This window comes from Crinia signifera, chromosome 7, assembly GCF_055691185.1.
Source record: "Crinia signifera chromosome 7, ASM5569118v1, whole genome shotgun sequence".
NCBI lineage: Eukaryota > Metazoa > Chordata > Amphibia > Anura > Myobatrachidae > Crinia > Crinia signifera.
The window spans coordinates 158,528,052-158,545,573 of NC_139223.1; the positions used below are offsets into that span (position 1 = coordinate 158,528,052).

At 49.3% G+C, this 17,522-nt stretch overlaps 1 protein-coding gene across 2 annotated transcripts in view; it reads left to right on the forward strand.

Annotated features, from left to right (window-relative positions):
• CDK15 (cyclin dependent kinase 15) overlaps positions 1–17,522 on the forward strand; it is a 185,744-nt gene that overhangs the window by 23,922 nt on the left and 144,300 nt on the right. Inside the window, exons 1-2 of one of the 2 annotated variants that reach the window (XM_083154090.1) lie at positions 1,308–1,647; positions 12,226–12,257. The exons of the other annotated variant lie outside the window; for it this stretch is intronic. Coding sequence (XP_083010216.1) covers positions 1,602–1,647; positions 12,226–12,257 — 78 coding nt within the window. The 5' untranslated portion in view covers positions 1,308–1,601. Of the gene's footprint in view, positions 1–1,307; positions 1,648–12,225; positions 12,258–17,522 lie in introns of those variants that run through there. 2 annotated transcript variants of the gene reach the window in all.

A 17,522-nucleotide genomic window follows, 5' to 3' on the forward strand; every position in this document is an offset into this window, starting at 1 on the left:
AGTCAGATATTTCAGGTTCTGTCTGACTTAGAGTATATTCTAAAAGCTGGGACTCTCCCCCTTTGATGGACACTAGTAGCTTGTCTCTACTGTGCCCAGAACCAGAGATATCAGCCTTCCAGCAGCTGGTTACTGCTCCAGCTCCACACACCTGGTATTTAGTTTTATATTCTCGTTGGCAGATTGCTCTGCCTCCTGAACTCTGATCGCCTAGTCCCCAATACCATTTGGTAGGTGGGATTCTCTAGTTTTTAATTCCATTAAAATCTAAGAAATCTATTTCTGGGAACTGGAGATATCTGCAGTCAAGCAAGCTGTCCTCCCACCAGAAAATGATGAATAATAAGCCCACTCCACTATACACTCCTCCTCTGCATATTAAACATCCTCTACCACCCTGGAAGTTATGTATCAGGGCCCCTTCATTCAGCCCAATGCCCCCTTCTCCCACCCCATCTCCCACTATCTGTGCAGTAAAGGGGTAATTAGTGGAAATTACTGATCCAGGCCCTACATGCTGAGCGGTTGATATAATACCCCCTACCACCCGCGGGACATCAAAGCTTCCCATACCCCTACCGCTGGAGGATAGGTAGGGGCCCCAATACATTGCTATGCCCAGGGGTCTACACTGCTGTGTTGTGTGTGTGTGTGTGTGTGTGTGTGTGTGTGTGTGTGTGTGTATATGTATATATATATATATATATATATATATATATATATATATATATATATATATATTAGACTGCTACCTGACTGCTTATGATGCTGTACTTGGGTGACTATGCTAATTAATGTCTCCTTGCCTCTCTACCTTTGCCATCAGTTGCATCCCAGTCCATGTTTGGCTAGAACCTTGGCCACATGATATGAAATACATTCCTTTTTTTACATCTTTAACAAGGAGTGCTGCCTCATAGGTCTCTTTGACATGAAGTTTTCCTAAATTTTCCAAAGGATTCTGCACCCACCTATATTCTTCAGATTAATGAGTGCTACTCCCACAAGTTTTCCTCTATATATATATATATATATATATATATATATATATATATATATATATATATATATATATATATATATATATATATATATATATATATATATATATATATATATATATATATATATATATTATTATTATTTATATACATTTGGTTTATCTATAATACATTAACTGACCCAGCATATACTGGGTCACCTAAGTGTCCATCTCCGTGCTTTGCCCCGCCCCTCTCTTGAAACCCCCTTCTGAAAATCCTGCATTTGCCCCTGCTTCTCTGTACCTGTTCCAATTCATTTATGTCCTTTTTAAGGTGCGGTGCCTAGACCTGAACACAGTATTCCAAGTGTGGTCTCACCAATGTCAATGTAAAGGAGATGTAATTCCAGCTTGTGTATTGCTTGATATAGAAAAGTCTGGTGCTCTATAAATCTTCATCCAGAGGCAAACATACATGAAACAAAAGCCTTTCTAGGCAAGAAGATTGTCTGCCTTCCCTTCCGTGCCCATATTCTGCTGCGATCCTGTATTACAGCGAGCGCAGTGATGAATACAGCAGCTTGCATCCCTCTTTCCTCTCTCTCTCTCTCTGGCCATCATGCAGAACATAAGACAAGCAGCCACTGAGGCCTTTTCTCGCCTGGGTAAGTGCCTTTCTCTTCAGCCAAATGATGCTGGAAAAAGACCTTTTCAATATGTATTTAATGATGACCGTCATTTTGTGTATCTCATTAGCCTTTTATAGTCTTTGGTAGTTATGCAATCAGTAAACACCATTTCTGTAGTAATCCCTTTAAACACAGGACTAATAACCTACAGCCCTTTGCCTTACGGCAAACATGGGGTTAAACAGCTGGCAGGAACAGATTGCTAATGATTTAGTAGATGTTTTCTATTTCATGCAGTATAACTTAAGGGTTATGAATTACAAAGGAATTCTCACCACATTATATATATATATATGTAGCATGACGCGTGCGTTTCCAGCTATACATTCACTACAGTGGTGTTGGTGGCCCTGCGTAAGGCATGCCATGATATGTACACATCACGGTCCTGCTACTGAACACTGCTACACACAGCAATACACATCTGCAGGCTATGACTCCGCCGTGCTGTAGCCCTGTTCCTGCCCCTGCGGGCTATGACTCAGCCATGCGGTAACCCTGTTCCTGCCCCTGCGGGCTATGACTCAGCTGTGCTGTAACCCTGTTCCTGCCCCTGCGGGCTATGACTCAGCCGTGCTGTAACCCTGTACCTGCCCCTGCAGGCTATGACTCAGCCGTGTTGTATCTCTGTTCCTGCCCCTGCGGGCTATGACTCAGCCGTGCTGTAACCCTGTTCCTGCCCCTGCGGGCTATGACTCAGCCGTGCTGTAACCCTGTTCCTGCCCCTGCAGGCTATGACTCAGCCGTGTTGTATCTCTGTTCCTGCCACTGCGGACTATGACTCAGCCATGTTGTAACTCTGTTCCTGGCCCTGCGGGCTATGACTCAGCCGTGCTGTAACCCTGTTTCTGCCCCTGCGGGCTATGACTCAGCCGTGCTGTAACCCTGTTTCTGCCCCTGCAAGCTATGACTCAGCCGTGCTGTAACCTTGTTCCTGCCCCTGCAGGCAATGACTCAGACGTGCTGTAACTCTGTTCCTGCAGGCAATGACTCAGACGTGCTGTGATTCAGTTCCTGTAGGCTATGAGTCAGCTGTGCTGCAATGCTGTTCCTGCTCCTGCATGCTGTTACTCAGCTGTGCTTTAGCTCTGTTCACACTCCCGCAGGCTATGACTCAGCTGTGCTGTAACTTTGTTCCTGCCCCTGCAAGCTAAGACTCAGCCCTGCTGTAACCATGTTCCTGCTCCCGCAGGCTATGACTCAGCCATGCTGTAACTCTGTTCCGGCCCCTGCAGGCTACGACTCAGCTGTAATGTAACACTGTTCCTGCCCCTGCAGGCTATGACTCAGCCATGCTGTAACACTGTGCCTGCCCCTGCAGGCTATGACTCAGCCGTGCTGTAACTCTGTGCCTGCCCCTACAGGTTATGTGTCAGACTGTATCCATCTATGGTGACCTAGCAGCAGAACTAAGAGCAATATTTTGGTTTGATTAACATACAATATATACACTTGCGCAGTCATTCAATATTTGCCAGGCTTGTGAAATTGCAGCCCAGTGATCAGGTCTAAATTACACCCATAGACAGGGCATACTGGGTCAGCTGGGTATATACAGGGCATGTCAGGTCAGCTGGGTATAGACAGGGCATACTGGGTCAGCTGGGTATAGACAGGGCATACTGGGTCAGCTGGGTATAGACAGGGCATACTGGGTCAGCTGGGTATATACAGGGCATACTGGGTCAGATGGTGGATAGACAGGGCATACTGGGTCAGCTGGGTATATACAGGGCATGTCAGGTCAGCTGTGTATATACAGGGCATACTGGGTCATCTGGTGGATAGACAGGGCATGTCAGGTCAGCTGGGTATAGACAGGGCATACTGGGTCAGCTGGGTATAGACAGGGCATGTCAGGTCAGCTGGGTATAGACAGGGCATGTCAGGTCATCTGGGTATAGACAGGACATACTGGGTCAGCTGGGTATAGACAGGGCATGTCAGGTCAGCTGGGTATAGACAGGGCATGCTGGGTCAGCTGGGTATAGACAGGGCATACTGGGTGAGCTGGGTATAGACAGGGCATGTCAGGTCAGCTGGGTATAGACATGTCATACTGGGTCAGCTGGGTATAGACAGGGCATACTGGGTCAGATGGTGGATAGACAGGGCATACTGGGTCAGCTGGGTATAGACAGGGCATGTCAGGTCAGCTGGGTATAGACAGGGCATACTGGGTCAGCTGGGTATAGACAGGGCATACTGGGTCAGCTGGGTATAGACAGGGCATGTCAGGTCAGCTGGGTATAGACAGGGCATACTGGGTCAGCTGGGTATAGACAGGGCATACTGGGTCAGCTGGGTATATACAGGGCATACTGGGTCAGCTGGGTATAGACAGGGCATACTGGGTCAGCTGTGTATAGATAGGGCATATTGGGTCAGCTGTGTATATACAGGGCATACTGGGTCAGCTGTGTATATACAGTGCATACTGGGTCAGCTGGGTATAGACAGGGCATACTGGGTCAGCTAGGTATAGATAGGGCATACTGGGTCAGCTGTGTATATACAGGGCCTACTGGGTCAGCTGGGTATAGACAGGGCATGTCAGGTCAGCTGGGTATAGACAGGGCATACTGGGTCAGCTGGGTATAGACAGGGCATACTGGTCAGCTGGGTATAGACAGGGCATGTCAGGTCAGCTGGGTATAGACAGGGCATGTCAGGTCAGCTGGGTATAGACAGGGCATACTGGGTCAGCTGGTTATAGACAGGGCATACTGGGTCAGCTGGGTATAGACAGGGCATGTCAGGTCAGGTGGGTATAGACAGGGCATACTGGGTCAGCCGGTGGATAGACAGGGCATGTCAGGTCAGCTGGGTATAGGCAAGGCATTCTGGGTCAGCTGGGTATAGACAGGGCATACTGGGTCAGCTGGGTATAGACAGGGCATACTGGGTCAGCTGGGTATAGACATGGCATACTGCGTCAGCTGGGTATAGACAGGGCATACTGGGTCAGCTGGGTATAGACAGGGCATGTCAGGTGGGTATAGACAGGGCATACTGGGTCAGCTGGGTATAGACAGGGCATACTGCGTCAGCTGGGTATAGACAGGGCATGTCAGGTCAGCTGGGTATAGACAGGTCATACTGGGTCAGCTGGGTATAGATAGGGCATACTGGGTCAGCTGGGTATAGACAGGGCATGTCAGGTGGGTATAAACAGGGCATACTGGGTCAGCTGGGTATAGATAGGGCATACTGGGTCAGCTGGGTATAGATAGGGCATACTGGGTCAGCTGTGTATATACAGGTCCTACTGGGTCAGCTGGGTATAGACAGGGCATGTCAGGTCAGCTGGGTATAGACAGGGCATACTGGGTCAGCTGGGTATAGACAGGGCATACTGGTCAGCTGGGTATAGACAGGGCATGTCAGGTCAGCTGGGTATAGACAGGGCATACTGGGTCAGCTGGTTATAGACAGGGCATACTGGGTCAGCTGGGTATAGACAGGGCATGTCAGGTCAGGTGGGTATAGACAGGGCATACTGGGTCAGCCGGTGGATAGACAGGGCATGTCAGGTCAGCTGGGTATAGGCAAGGCATTCTGGGTCAGCTGGGTATAGACAGGGCATACTGGGTCAGCTGGGTATAGACAGGGCATACTGGGTCAGCTGGGTATAGACATGGCATACTGCGTCAGCTGGGTATAGACAGGGCATACTGGGTCAGCTGGGTATAGACAGGGCATGTCAGGTGGGTATAGACAGGGCATACTGGGTCAGCTGGGTATAGACAGGGCATACTGCGTCAGCTGGGTATAGACAGGGCATGTCAGGTCAGCTGGGTATAGACAGGGCATACTGGGTCAGCTGTGTATAGACATGGCATGTCAGGTCAGGTGGGTATAGACAGGGCATACTGGGTCAGCTGGTTATAGACAGGGCATACTGGGTCAGGTGGGTATAGACAGGGCATACTGGGTCAGCTGGGTATAGACAGGGCATACTGGGTCAGCTGTGTATAGACATGGCATGTCAGGTCAGGTGGGTATAGACAGGGCATACTGGGTCAGACGGTGGTGGATAGACATGGCATGTCAGGTCAGCTGGGTATAGGCAAGGCATTCTGGGTCAGCTGGGTATAGACAGGGCATGTCAGGTCAGCTGGGTATAGACAGGGCATACTGGGTCAGCTGGGTATAGACAGGGCATACTGGGTCAGCTGGGTATAGACAGGGCATACTGGGTCAGACGGTGGTGGATAGACATGGCATGTCAGGTCAGCTGGGTATAGGCAAGGCATTCTGGGTCAGCTGGGTATAGACAGGGCATGTCAGCTCAGCTGGGTATAGACAGGGAATTCTGGGTCAGCTGTGTATAGACAGGGCATACTGGGTCAGCTGGGTATAGACAGGGCATACTGGGTCAGCTGGGTATAGACAGGGCATACTGGGTCATCTGGATATAGACAGGGCATACTGGGTCAGCTGGTTTAGCCCACCTGATGTGAGGTAGTAAGCAATCGTCCGCTTTTTAATAGGGAGATAAATGAACAGCGGTAATACCTCTTACTGAATGAATCCAATCCTCACGGCAGCCAAGAGATGGTAAACACGAGTGTCAGGTGCTGCTCAAGCTACACCCGCACAGCGGTCGGCATAAAGCCGGCTGGCCACTGTACATGTTTGAGCAGGGAGCGAGTGGCACGAACCTGTGATTGAATGCAGGTATACTGTGAACGGCTCCGGAGGTTGTTGGAATGGATAGTAGGTATCAGCAGAGTTCGGCAGTTGGGAAGAGGTACCGGCTGTTGTTTAGAAGGGGCAGGCAGTCCGGGTAGAAGATATACAGGAGATTTGTGCTGGAAAACAGTCCTTGACACGTTTCTCCCCTGTAGAGGAATAGCAGTTTCTTCAGAAGGCAGTGTGCTACTGAAGAAACCACTATTCCTCTACAGCGGAGAAAGGGCATATACCGGGGTGATAACTGCAAGTGCTGGGCGGTGGCTTCGCTCGGACAGATTGAGCTCAAAATCATTCATTTGGTAAAAGGAATTCTCACGCTACGCAGGCCAGCCGCTTTTCAGTCCCACATTCGCACGGGCAATCAACAATCACAATTGCTACAATACATGCACCTCCACACAATACACACCCATACACCTGCACACAATACATACACCCATGCAGCATACATGCACCTGCACACAATACACACCTGCACACAATACACACCCATGCAGCATACATGCACCTGCACACAACACACACACACACACACACCCATGCACCTACACACACACACACACACACACACACACACACACACACCCATGCACCTGCACACAATACACACACACACACACACACACACACACACACATGCAGCATACATGCACCTGCACACAATACACACACCCATGCAGCATACATGCACCTGCACACAATACACACCCATGCAGCATACATGCACCTGCACACAATACACACCCATGCAGCATACAAGTTTCTCTCATTAACCAATTAACTAACTACATGGCAGCCACACGGGAAGTGCACTTTTGCAGTTTAAACATTTAAGACCCCCATACACTTGTGAGATTCTGTCAGATTTGACCCAATTCAGACAGATTGGGCTAATTAATCTGACAAAATCTGATGTTGAGTGACATGACAAGGGGCTGACGCAAACTCGCGTGCGCATCAGATCTGACCCAAGAGATTGATCCTCCTGCACATAGGATCTATCTCATCTGGTCAATCATGCACACATTGTGTGCGGAGCGGTTTTATTTATTTATTTTTGAAATGATGTAACAAGAAGTTTAACACCATAAAATAAACAATTTATTTCATCCATAACTAAAGATTTTTAGCTAAAACCAAAAATGTACAGGCTGATGACGGGGGTATGGATCATTAGGTCACCAGCAAGTAGGTCGACATGACTTAAGGTCAACATGCAGAAAGGTCAACCTGACTAAAGGTCGACATGGGTTAGGTCAACAGGGTCATTAGGTCGACATGGGTAAGGTCGACATTAAAAAAGGTCGACATGTTTTTTTTTCTAATGGTTTTTTACCCGAGTCAACATAAACACTAAATTGTAGCACCGCGTCCCCATGCATCGCTCGCCATGCTTTGGGCACACAAGTTTATTCTCCCTCCACGCCCTAGTGGATAGTAGGGCATGAAATACTGCCTGTTGGCACATGTGGGCTCAAAAATCATGTTGACATCATCACCATGTCGACCTAATGTCCCTGTCGAACTAACCCCTGTCGACCTAATAACCTTCCTGCATGTCATGTTGACCTTCCTGCATGTCAACTTCAAGTCATGTCAACCTAATGCTTGTCGACCTACTTGCTGGTGACCCAATGACCATATCCTGATGAGGGCAACTACATAGTATTTATTATAATTAATTCCAACATTTGTTCACATCACAACGAAGGACAACAGTCCTGACTTTTTATTTCGCAGTTTTGGCCACCCCCTCGTAGCACTCCTCCCCTAGGACCTCCCATCTGTACACATGCAATTTGGCCAGATCAATCTATTCAATTTATTGGACCAAATTGCATGTAAAAAATGGCGCATAAGGTGACATCTCATGTAGCCCTCCAGGGATGCGGCGGGGGGAGTTCACGGTCAATCAGGTGACATCTCATGTAGCCCTCCAGGGAAGCGGCGGGGGGAGTTCAGGGTCAATCAGGTGACATCTCATGTAGCCCTCCAGGGGAAGCGGCGGGGGGAGTTCAGGGTCAATCAGGTGACATCTCATGTAGCCCTCCAGGGGAAGCGGCGGGGGGAGTTCAGGGTCAATCAGGTGACATCTCATGTAGCCCTCCAGGGAAGCGGCGGGGGGAGTTCAGGGTCAATCAGGTGACATCTCATGTAGCCCTCAAGGGAAGCAGCAGGGGGAGTTCACGGTCAATCAGGTGACATCTCATGTAGCCCTCCAGGGGAAGCGGCGGGGGGAGTTCAGGGTCAATCAGGTGACATCTCATGTAGCCCTCCAGGGAAGCGGCGGGGGGAGTTCAGGGTCAATCAGGTGACATCTCATGTAGCTCTCCAGGGAAGCGGCGGGGGGAGTTCACGGTCAATCAGGTGACATCTCATGTAGCCCTCCAGGGGAAGCGGCGGGGGGAGTTCAGGGTCAATCAGGTGACATCTCATGTAGCCCTCCAGGGAAGCGGCGGGGGGAGTTCAGGGTCAATCAGGTGACATCTCATGTAGCCCTCAAGGGAAGCAGCAGGGGGAGTTCACGGTCAATCAGGTGACATCTCATGTAGCCCTCCAGGGGAAGCGGCGGGGGGAGTTCAGGGTCAATCAGGTGACATCTCATGTAGCCCTCCAGGGAAGCGGCGGGGGGAGTTCAGGGTCAATCAGGTGACATCTCATGTAGCTCTCCAGGGAAGCGGCGGGGGGAGTTCACGGTCAATCAGGTGACATCTCATGTAGCCCTCCAGGGAAGCGGCGGGGGGGAGTTCAGGGTCAATCAGGTGACCTCTCATGTAGCCCTCAAGGGAAGCGGCGGGGGGAGTTCAGGGTCAATCACGTGACATCTCATGTAGCCCTCCAGAGAAGCGGCGGGGGGAGTTCAGGGTCAATCAGGTGACCTCTCATGTAGCCCTCCAGGGAAGCGGGAGGGGGGGGGGTTTCAGGGTCAATCAGGTGACATCTCATGTAGCGCTCCAGGGAAGCGGCGTGGGGAGTTCAGGGTCAATCAGATGACCTCTCATGTAGCCCTCCAGGGAAGCGGCGGGGGGAGTTCAGGGTCAATCAGATGACCTCTCATGTAGCCCTCAAGGGAAGCGGCGGGGGGAGTTCAGGGTCAATCACGTGACATCTCATGTAGCCCTCAAGGGAAGCGGCGGGGGGAGTTCTGGGTCAATCACGTGACATCTCATGCAGCCCTCAAGGGAAGCGGCGGGGGGAGTTCAGGGTCAATCAGGTGACATCTCATGTAGCCCTCCAGGGAAGCGGGAGGGGGGGGGGGTTTCAGGGTCAATCAGGTGACATCTCATGTAGCGCTCCAGGGAAGCGGCGGGGGGAGTTCAGGGTCAATCAGATGACCTCTCATGTAGCCCTCCAGGGAAGCGGCGGGGGGAGTTCAGGGTCAATCAGATGACCTCTCATGTAGCCCTCAAGGGAAGCAGCGGGGGGAGTTCAGGGTTAATCAGGTGACATCTGATGTAGCCCTCCAGGGAAGCGGGAGGGGGGGGGGTTCAGGGTCAATCAGGTGACATCTCATGTAGCCCTCCAGGGAAGCGGCGGGGGAAGTTCAGGGTCAATCAGGTGACATCTCATGTAGCCCTCCAGGGAAGCGGCGGGGGAGTTCAGGGTCAATCAGGTGACATCTCATATAGCCCTCCAGGGAAGCGGCAGGGGGAGTTCAGGGTCAATCAGGTAACAGCTCATGTAGCCCTCCAGGGAAGCGGCGGGGGGAGTTCAGGGTCAATCAGGTGACCTCTCTTGTAGCCCTCCAGGGAAGCGGTGGGGGGAGTTCAGGGTCAATCAGGTGACCTCTCATGTAGCCCTCCAGGGAAGCGGTGGGGGGAGTTCAGGGTCAATCAGGTGACATCCCATGTAGCCCTCCAGGGAAGCGGAGGGGGGAGTTCAGGGTCAATTAGGTGACATCTCAGGTAGCCCTCCTGGGAAGCGGCGGGGGGAGTTCACGGTCAATAAGGTGACATCTCATGTAGCCCTCCAGGGAAGCGACTGGGGGAGTTCATGGTCAATCAGGTGACATCTCATGTAGCCCTCCAGGGAAGCAGCGGGGGGAGTTCAGGGTCAATCAGGTGACCTCTCATGTAGCCCTCCAGGGAAGCGACGGGGGGAGTTCAGGGTCAATCAGGTGACCTCTCATGTAGCCCTCCAGGGAAGCGGCGGGGGGAGTTCAGGGTCTATCAGGTGACCTCTCATGTAGCCCTCCAGGGAAGCGGGGTTCAGGGTCAATCAGGTGACATCTCATGTAGCACTCCAGGGAGCGGTGGGGGGGGTTCAGGGTCAATCAGGTGACATCTCATGTAGCCCTCCAGGGAAGCGGCGGGGGGAGTTTAAGGTTCAATCAGATGACATCTCATGTAGCCCTCCAGGGAAGCAGCGGGGGGAGTTCAGGGTCAATCAGGTGACCTCTCATGTAGCCCTCCAGGGAAGCGACGGGGGGAGTTCAGGGTCAATCAGGTGACCTCTCATGTAGCCCTCCAGGGAAGCGGCGGGGGGAGTTCAGGGTCTATCAGGTGACCTCTCATGTAGCCCTCCAGGGAAGCTGCGGGGGGAGTTCAGGGTCAATCAGGTGACCTCTCATGTAGCCCTCCAGGGAAGCGGGGTTCAGGGTCAATCAGGTGACATCTCATGTAGCACTCCAGGGAGCGGTGGGGGGGGTTCAGGGTCAATCAGGTGACATCTCATGTAGCCCTCCAGGGAAGCGGCGGGGGGAGTTTAAGGTTCAATCAGATGACATCTCATGTAGCCCTCCAGGGAAGCGGCGGGGGGAGTTCAGGGTCAATCAGGTGACATCTCAGGTAGCCCTCCAGGGAAGCGGCGGGGGGAGTTCAGGGTCAATCAGGTGACATCTCAGGTAGCCCTCCAGGAAAGCGGCGGGGGGAGTTCATGGTCAATAAGGTGACATCTCATGTAGCCCTCCAGAGAAGCGGCGGGGGGAGTTCAGGGTCAATTAGGTGACATCTCATGTAGCCCTCCAGGGAATCGACTGGGGGAGTTCATGGTCAATCAGGTGACATCTCATGTAGCCCTCCAGGGAAGTGGCGGGGGGGGGGAGTTCAGGGTCAATCAGGTGACATCTCATGTAGCCCTCCAGGGAAGCGGCGGGGGGAGTTCAGGGTCTTTCAGGTCCAACTTGTCCCTCAGACAAGCTGAACAAGTGTATGGGGGCCTTTACACTTCTCTGCATTCATATCTCTTATAGCTTTCATTGTTTTTACCCACAATTGCACCAGTATTGTTTGCTGCTGTTATCTGCCACTATAAAATCTCCAACCTTAACAAACAAATGTGCCTGTCATGTTTCCCCAATAGTAGACACAATTACAACAAGTCGACATGTGTCAACTCTCATACATGCAAACATAACCATGATGTCATCACATTACACACATCTACCTTCTCATGTATTTAGATACCAGTGTTGTGTTTGTCAACATGTGACTGGCAGTACATTTACATGTAAGTTACATGTTTTTGGGGGTCCAGGACATTTTAAAATTATGTCACTCACTGTCGCCATCCATCAATAATCCAATAAACACCATGAAATAAGGGTAATTGGTTGTAAATGACATTCGTGCTGTGACGTGTGAAACACCCGCAGATCGTATTCGCTCAGCCGGCCACTGGATGTCCGAGCGAAGTGGCTGAGTTACGTGCGAGCACTTTAGCGTACACTCCCCTGTGTGTTTAGATGTGAATGAATGGGTTTCAGGGGCTTAGGGGCATGCCTTCGCTGGCCTTGTGCGAGTGGGTGCCGTTCGCTCAGCTGTGTGCAAATGTGTGTCCAAGCGAATGAACCTGAATAAGGCCCTATGTTTAATGTTGAGGAAATTCTAATGAAATGTTTTATATTCTGATCAATAGGTTTGAAGCAAAAGCATCCGGACTACGAGGAGGTAAGGGCCTCATTCTGCTGCCATTGCTGGACAGTTCTTATTAGACATATTGTAAAAATGTAAGAAAAAAAAGTGGGGAGGAAGAGGTGGACAGGGTACCAGCATGGTGAGACACATTACATAGTTACATACTGTAGTTACATAATAGGTAAGGCTAAAAAAAGACTTGCGTCCATCTAGTTCAATCTGGTATAGATATCCATTGCTGATTTGGTAGGTTCTGGTATTTTACAGACAAATTATATTTGTACCCATGGATGCTTTTCCTCTACCTCCCCCATGGCAGCCAACACCTGTGGGTTATCTCCCTTCTGGGTAGTACTTGGAAAGGAAAAAAAGACATCCGGCCCCTATATAAGGCTCCTCCTCCTGGGCCTCCTTGTCTTTTTTCCTTTCCAGCAGGGTAGTGCATGGAGCAGCAGGTGGAAAAATCCTGCAGGAAAGGTGATGGCTTACCCCAGCGACGAAACTGCTATCTCCGACGCCTAGAGCGCACCGGGGATTGAGTGAAGGTGGTGCCGGCCTTCAGAGGTATGACAAACCTCGGGAGCTGCATGCCGCTTCCTAGTGGAGTTGGCTCAAGCGGCGGCGTCCTCAGGCGGCACGAGGGCTTACAGTGGTGCGCGCCTGGTCCGGGTTAATCAGTGCGTGAGACCGGACGGACGTCATAGGGGGTGCGGCGCATAAGTATGACGCGGCGGCACACGGAAGACGCCGGAGTCTCTGTGTGCTGCTGCAAGCATGCTGTTGCCGTAAGGACCTATACCCAGTACAGCCAGCCAAACAGTGAGTACGGCTGGCGTCCATGTGCAGGATACACGCAGTGGCAGTATTCATGTGGGGCTAACTTATATGTGTTGTTAGCAGGTAACTGAAAGTTATTATGGAGGAAGAGAAACGGCCAGTCGTTAAGAAATCGGGGTAAGCCAACTGTAAGCCGGGTGTAAACCTGTATCATTAAGGGGGAGTGTGGCTTTGAGCTAAACACTCGGTATGTGTCTCTTTGCTACAGGTCTGATTCCTGCAAGGATAAAGGGGACCTTAAAGCAAAACACAAAAAAATGCACGTGGCTAAATGTCTGATGTGCACAAAGGATTTACCTGACAATAATATTGGCAGTGTGTGTGAGCAATGCAAATCACCTCAGATACCCCTAACCCAGATGACGGGTTTAGTCGACATGCTCAGAGTGGCGCTGACTGACACATTTGTAACCAAAGAAGACCTGGTTAGAGCCACAAGCAAAAGAAGCAGGGCAGTGTCAAGTGAAGGTTCTGCAGGCTCAGCAGAGGAATTTGAGGCTGGGGCTCTGGCAGATGAAGAAGAGGTGATGGCTGATAAATCAGACTCAGATTTTAACCCAGACATGGTGGAAAATCTGATACTATTGATACATAAATCTCTGGAGATAGAGGATAAACAGGAGAGCATGCTGCCTCAAGATCTCTTATTTAAGGATAAAAAGAAAAAAGGGAAATGTTTTCCATTATCGCAAACTCTTAAAGATGCAGTCGCAGAAGAATGGAAATTCCCAGACAAAAAGGTCTCAGTGCCTTTAAAAATTAATAAAATGTACCCATTCCAGAGTGACCAAGTTGCAACTTGGGTAGAACTACCCAAAGTAGATGCAGCAATAGCAAGAATCTCTAAGAAAACAACACTTCCCTTGGAAGATGCAAATATTTGTAAAGATCCGATGGAGCGGAGAATAGAGTTAGGTTTAAGGAAACAGCACTTAACCACGGGAGCAGCCTTAAAGCCAGCGGCATCTATGGCTATAACTTCAAGAGTCCTTAGAGGATGGGGTCAGCAGTTAGAAGTCGACTTACTGGATGGAATCAAAAGATCTGAAATACTAAAGGGTGTACAAAACATACAACTAGCGATAGAATTTCTTTGTGAAGCTTCGATGGACTCTCTGAGGTTGGCGGCAAGGGCGAATGCCACAGCTGCAGTGGTGAGACGAGCACTTTGGCTCAAACCCTGGGCTGCGGATGTACAGTCCAAAAACAAGTTGCTAACGCTACCTTTTCATGGTGATTACTTGTTCGGAGCTCAGTTGGATGAGATAATAACGAAAATCTCTGGAGGAAAATCGGTATGGCTACCGCAGGACAGAGCGACAAGAAAGGGTGCTACGAATAAGCAGTTCAAATATCAGCCTCAAGACTATAAAGAAGCTAGAGCCTATCGCCCGGGTAGAGGCTACAGAAGAGGAAATTGGTCATCAAGATCCAATTTTCGTGGCCAAAGGGGAAGAGAAAACAGATTTTTCTCCAAACAGAATACCCAATGACGCCAGTCCACAGACTGTGGGGGCCAGGCTACTCCATTTTGCAAAAATTTGGGAGAACTCTACATCGGACAAATGGGTTCGAGAAGTGGTAACAGAAGGTTACAAAATAGAGTTCAAAAACAAACCAGGGAGGTTCTTTACAGAATCACCGGTGCCCAAAGAAAAAGCAGAAAGGGAAGCTCTACTATCCAGCCTCCAAGTCATGATACAGCAGAAAGTGGTAGTGAAAGTACAAAAATCACAAGTAGGAGAAGGCTGGTACTCCCGTTTCTTTGTAGTCCGAAAAGCAACGGGAGGATTCAGAACAATACTAGATCTAAGAAGATTAAACCGGTTCATTCATGTAAGGGCATTCAAAATGGAAGCGGTGAAGACAATCCTACCAGATCTAAGTCAAGATATGTTCATGACAGCCATCGACTTAAAAGATGCCTACCTCCATGTACCAATTTACATAGGGCATCAAAAGTTTCTACGCTTCTCAGTCGGCGGGATAAGCTACCAGTTTACGGCACTCCCGTTTGGACTGGCAACCTCCCCAAGAACGTTCACAAAAGTCTTGGTAATTGTGATAGCAGTGCTAAGAAGGCAAGGCATAATGTTATGGCCCTATCTGGACAACATATTGATCGTAGCAAGGTCAAGGGAACAGGCAGTCGACCACACACAGAGGGTGTTGGAGTGCCTAAGAGACTACGGTTGGTTGATAAACTTGCAAAAAAGCAAATTGGTGCCGTCAAACCAAAGAGATTATTTGGGAGTGACAATAGACACAAGGTTAATGAATGTAAAATTAACCAAGGAGAGGCAAAAGAAGATAATAAGCTTCTTAAAATCGATGATGAAGAAATCGATAGTCTCATCAGAAATGTGTATGAAAGCACTGGGTCTGATGTCGGCAGCACTAGAGACTGTTCCTTGGTCCAGGTTCCATATGAGAAAAATGCAGAGATGTTTTCTATCTCAATGGGATGGAAACAGCAAGAACCTGACACAAAGAATTGTGCTGGGAAGCAGAGCAAAAGAGGACCTGAGATGGTGGTCGGACGTAAGCCGATTGGACAGCGGAAAATCTTTCGCCATGGCACAACAAGTGGTGGTAAATACAGATGCCAGCCAGACAGGTTGGGGAGCGACATGCGACCAGCATATGACGCAAGGTTTATGGCCATCCAAATTTCAGACAGCACACTCGAACTTGAGGGAGATGCGAGCAGTATATCTGGCTTGCAAGGAGTTCGACCACAACCTAAAAGACAAGGACGTGGTGATACGTTCAGACAACAGCACAGTAGTCTCCTACATAAACAAGCAAGGAGGCACGAGGAGTCAACATATGATGAAGGAAATAGAGAAATTGTTAATCTGGGCCGAAAACAACGTGCAGAGTATGTCAGCAGTATTTCTGGCAGGGAAGGACAACACCCTGGCAGACGGGCTCAGCAGAACTACATGTGTTCCAGGAGAATGGAGTCTGAACAAAGAGGTCTTCGAAACCCTAGTAGGGAAATGGGGGCTTCCGGAAGTGGATCTCATGGCCACAAGAGAAAACAGGAAGGTCATGAAGTACTTCTCAAGGTTCAAAGAACATCAAGCGTCACAAATAGATGCTCTGACTTGCAAATGGCCAAAGGGATTGGCGTATGTCTTTCCTCCCCTTCCTATGATACCAAGGTTGCTAAGGAAGATACAAAAAGAAGAGACAACGGTGATAGCAATATTACCATATTGGCCAAGGAGACCTTGGTTTCCGAAGTTGCTTCAGATGGCAATAGACAAGCCCTGGAAACTACCACAAAGGCCAGGCTTGTTGATACAAGGGAAAGTTCAGTCCCCGCAACCAGAGTCGTGGAGCTTGACGGCGTGGCTGTTAAGGTCAGAAACTTAAAAAGGAGAGGTTTCTCAGGGACCGTGATTAACACACTGCTGAAAGCGAGGAAAGAGTCCACCTCAAAATCTTATTATAAGGTATGGAAGAAGTACAGTTCTTGGTGTGCGGAAAATCAGCAGTCTCCTGGGGAAATAGCAGGGATTCTGGGATTCTTACAAGGGGGACTAGAAAAGAAACTGTCTCTAAGTACAATAAAGGTACAGATTTCGGCACTGGCAGCTATGCTCGATAAGAATATAGCAGAAAACAAGTATGTTAAAAGATTTATACAGGCAACCAGAAAGATAAGACCAACTTTCAAAAACCCTCTAGCACCATGGGACTTGAACATGGTCCTTAAAACATTAATGGACAAACCTTTTGAACCCCTAACGGAGGTTCCTCTAAAGTACCTGAACTGGAAGGTGGCATTCCTGGTGGCCATAACGTCGGCCAGGAAGGTGTCCGAATTACAGGCCCTATGGGCGGAAGAGCCATTTTTAAACTTTTTCGAAAGTAAGGTGGTGTTGTAAGGTGACAAACCCACAGTTTCTACCAAAGGTAGTTTCAAATTTTCACGTAAACCAGGAAATAGTACTTCCATCCCTCTGTGAAAATCCGAGTAATGAGAAGGAGAGGAAATTGAACACATTGGACGTAGTGAGGGCACTTAGAGTGTATATAGAAAGAACAAAGGACTTCAGGAAAACAAAGAATTTATTTGTTTTATCAGAAGGATGTAGAAAAGGATCAGGAGTCTCAAAATTGACACTGGCCAGATGGATCAGGTGCTGTATTCAAGAGGCATACAAGATGAATAACCAAGTCTTACCATCAGGGTTAAAAGCGCACTCTACGAGAGCACTAGCCACATCTTGGGCAGAGAAAGGAGAAGCGTCCATTACAGATTTGTGCAAAGCAGCAGGTTGGGCTTCGGCTCACACCTTTACGAGACACTACAGAATAGATGTTATGTCCTCGGCAGACGCCAAATTCGGACGGAAAGTGCTAAGCGCAGCAATTTAGACGAACAAGGGTTTGTAAAAAAAAAAAAAAACACTTTTTATGCACAATATATAGTATGTGTGTGTATTATCT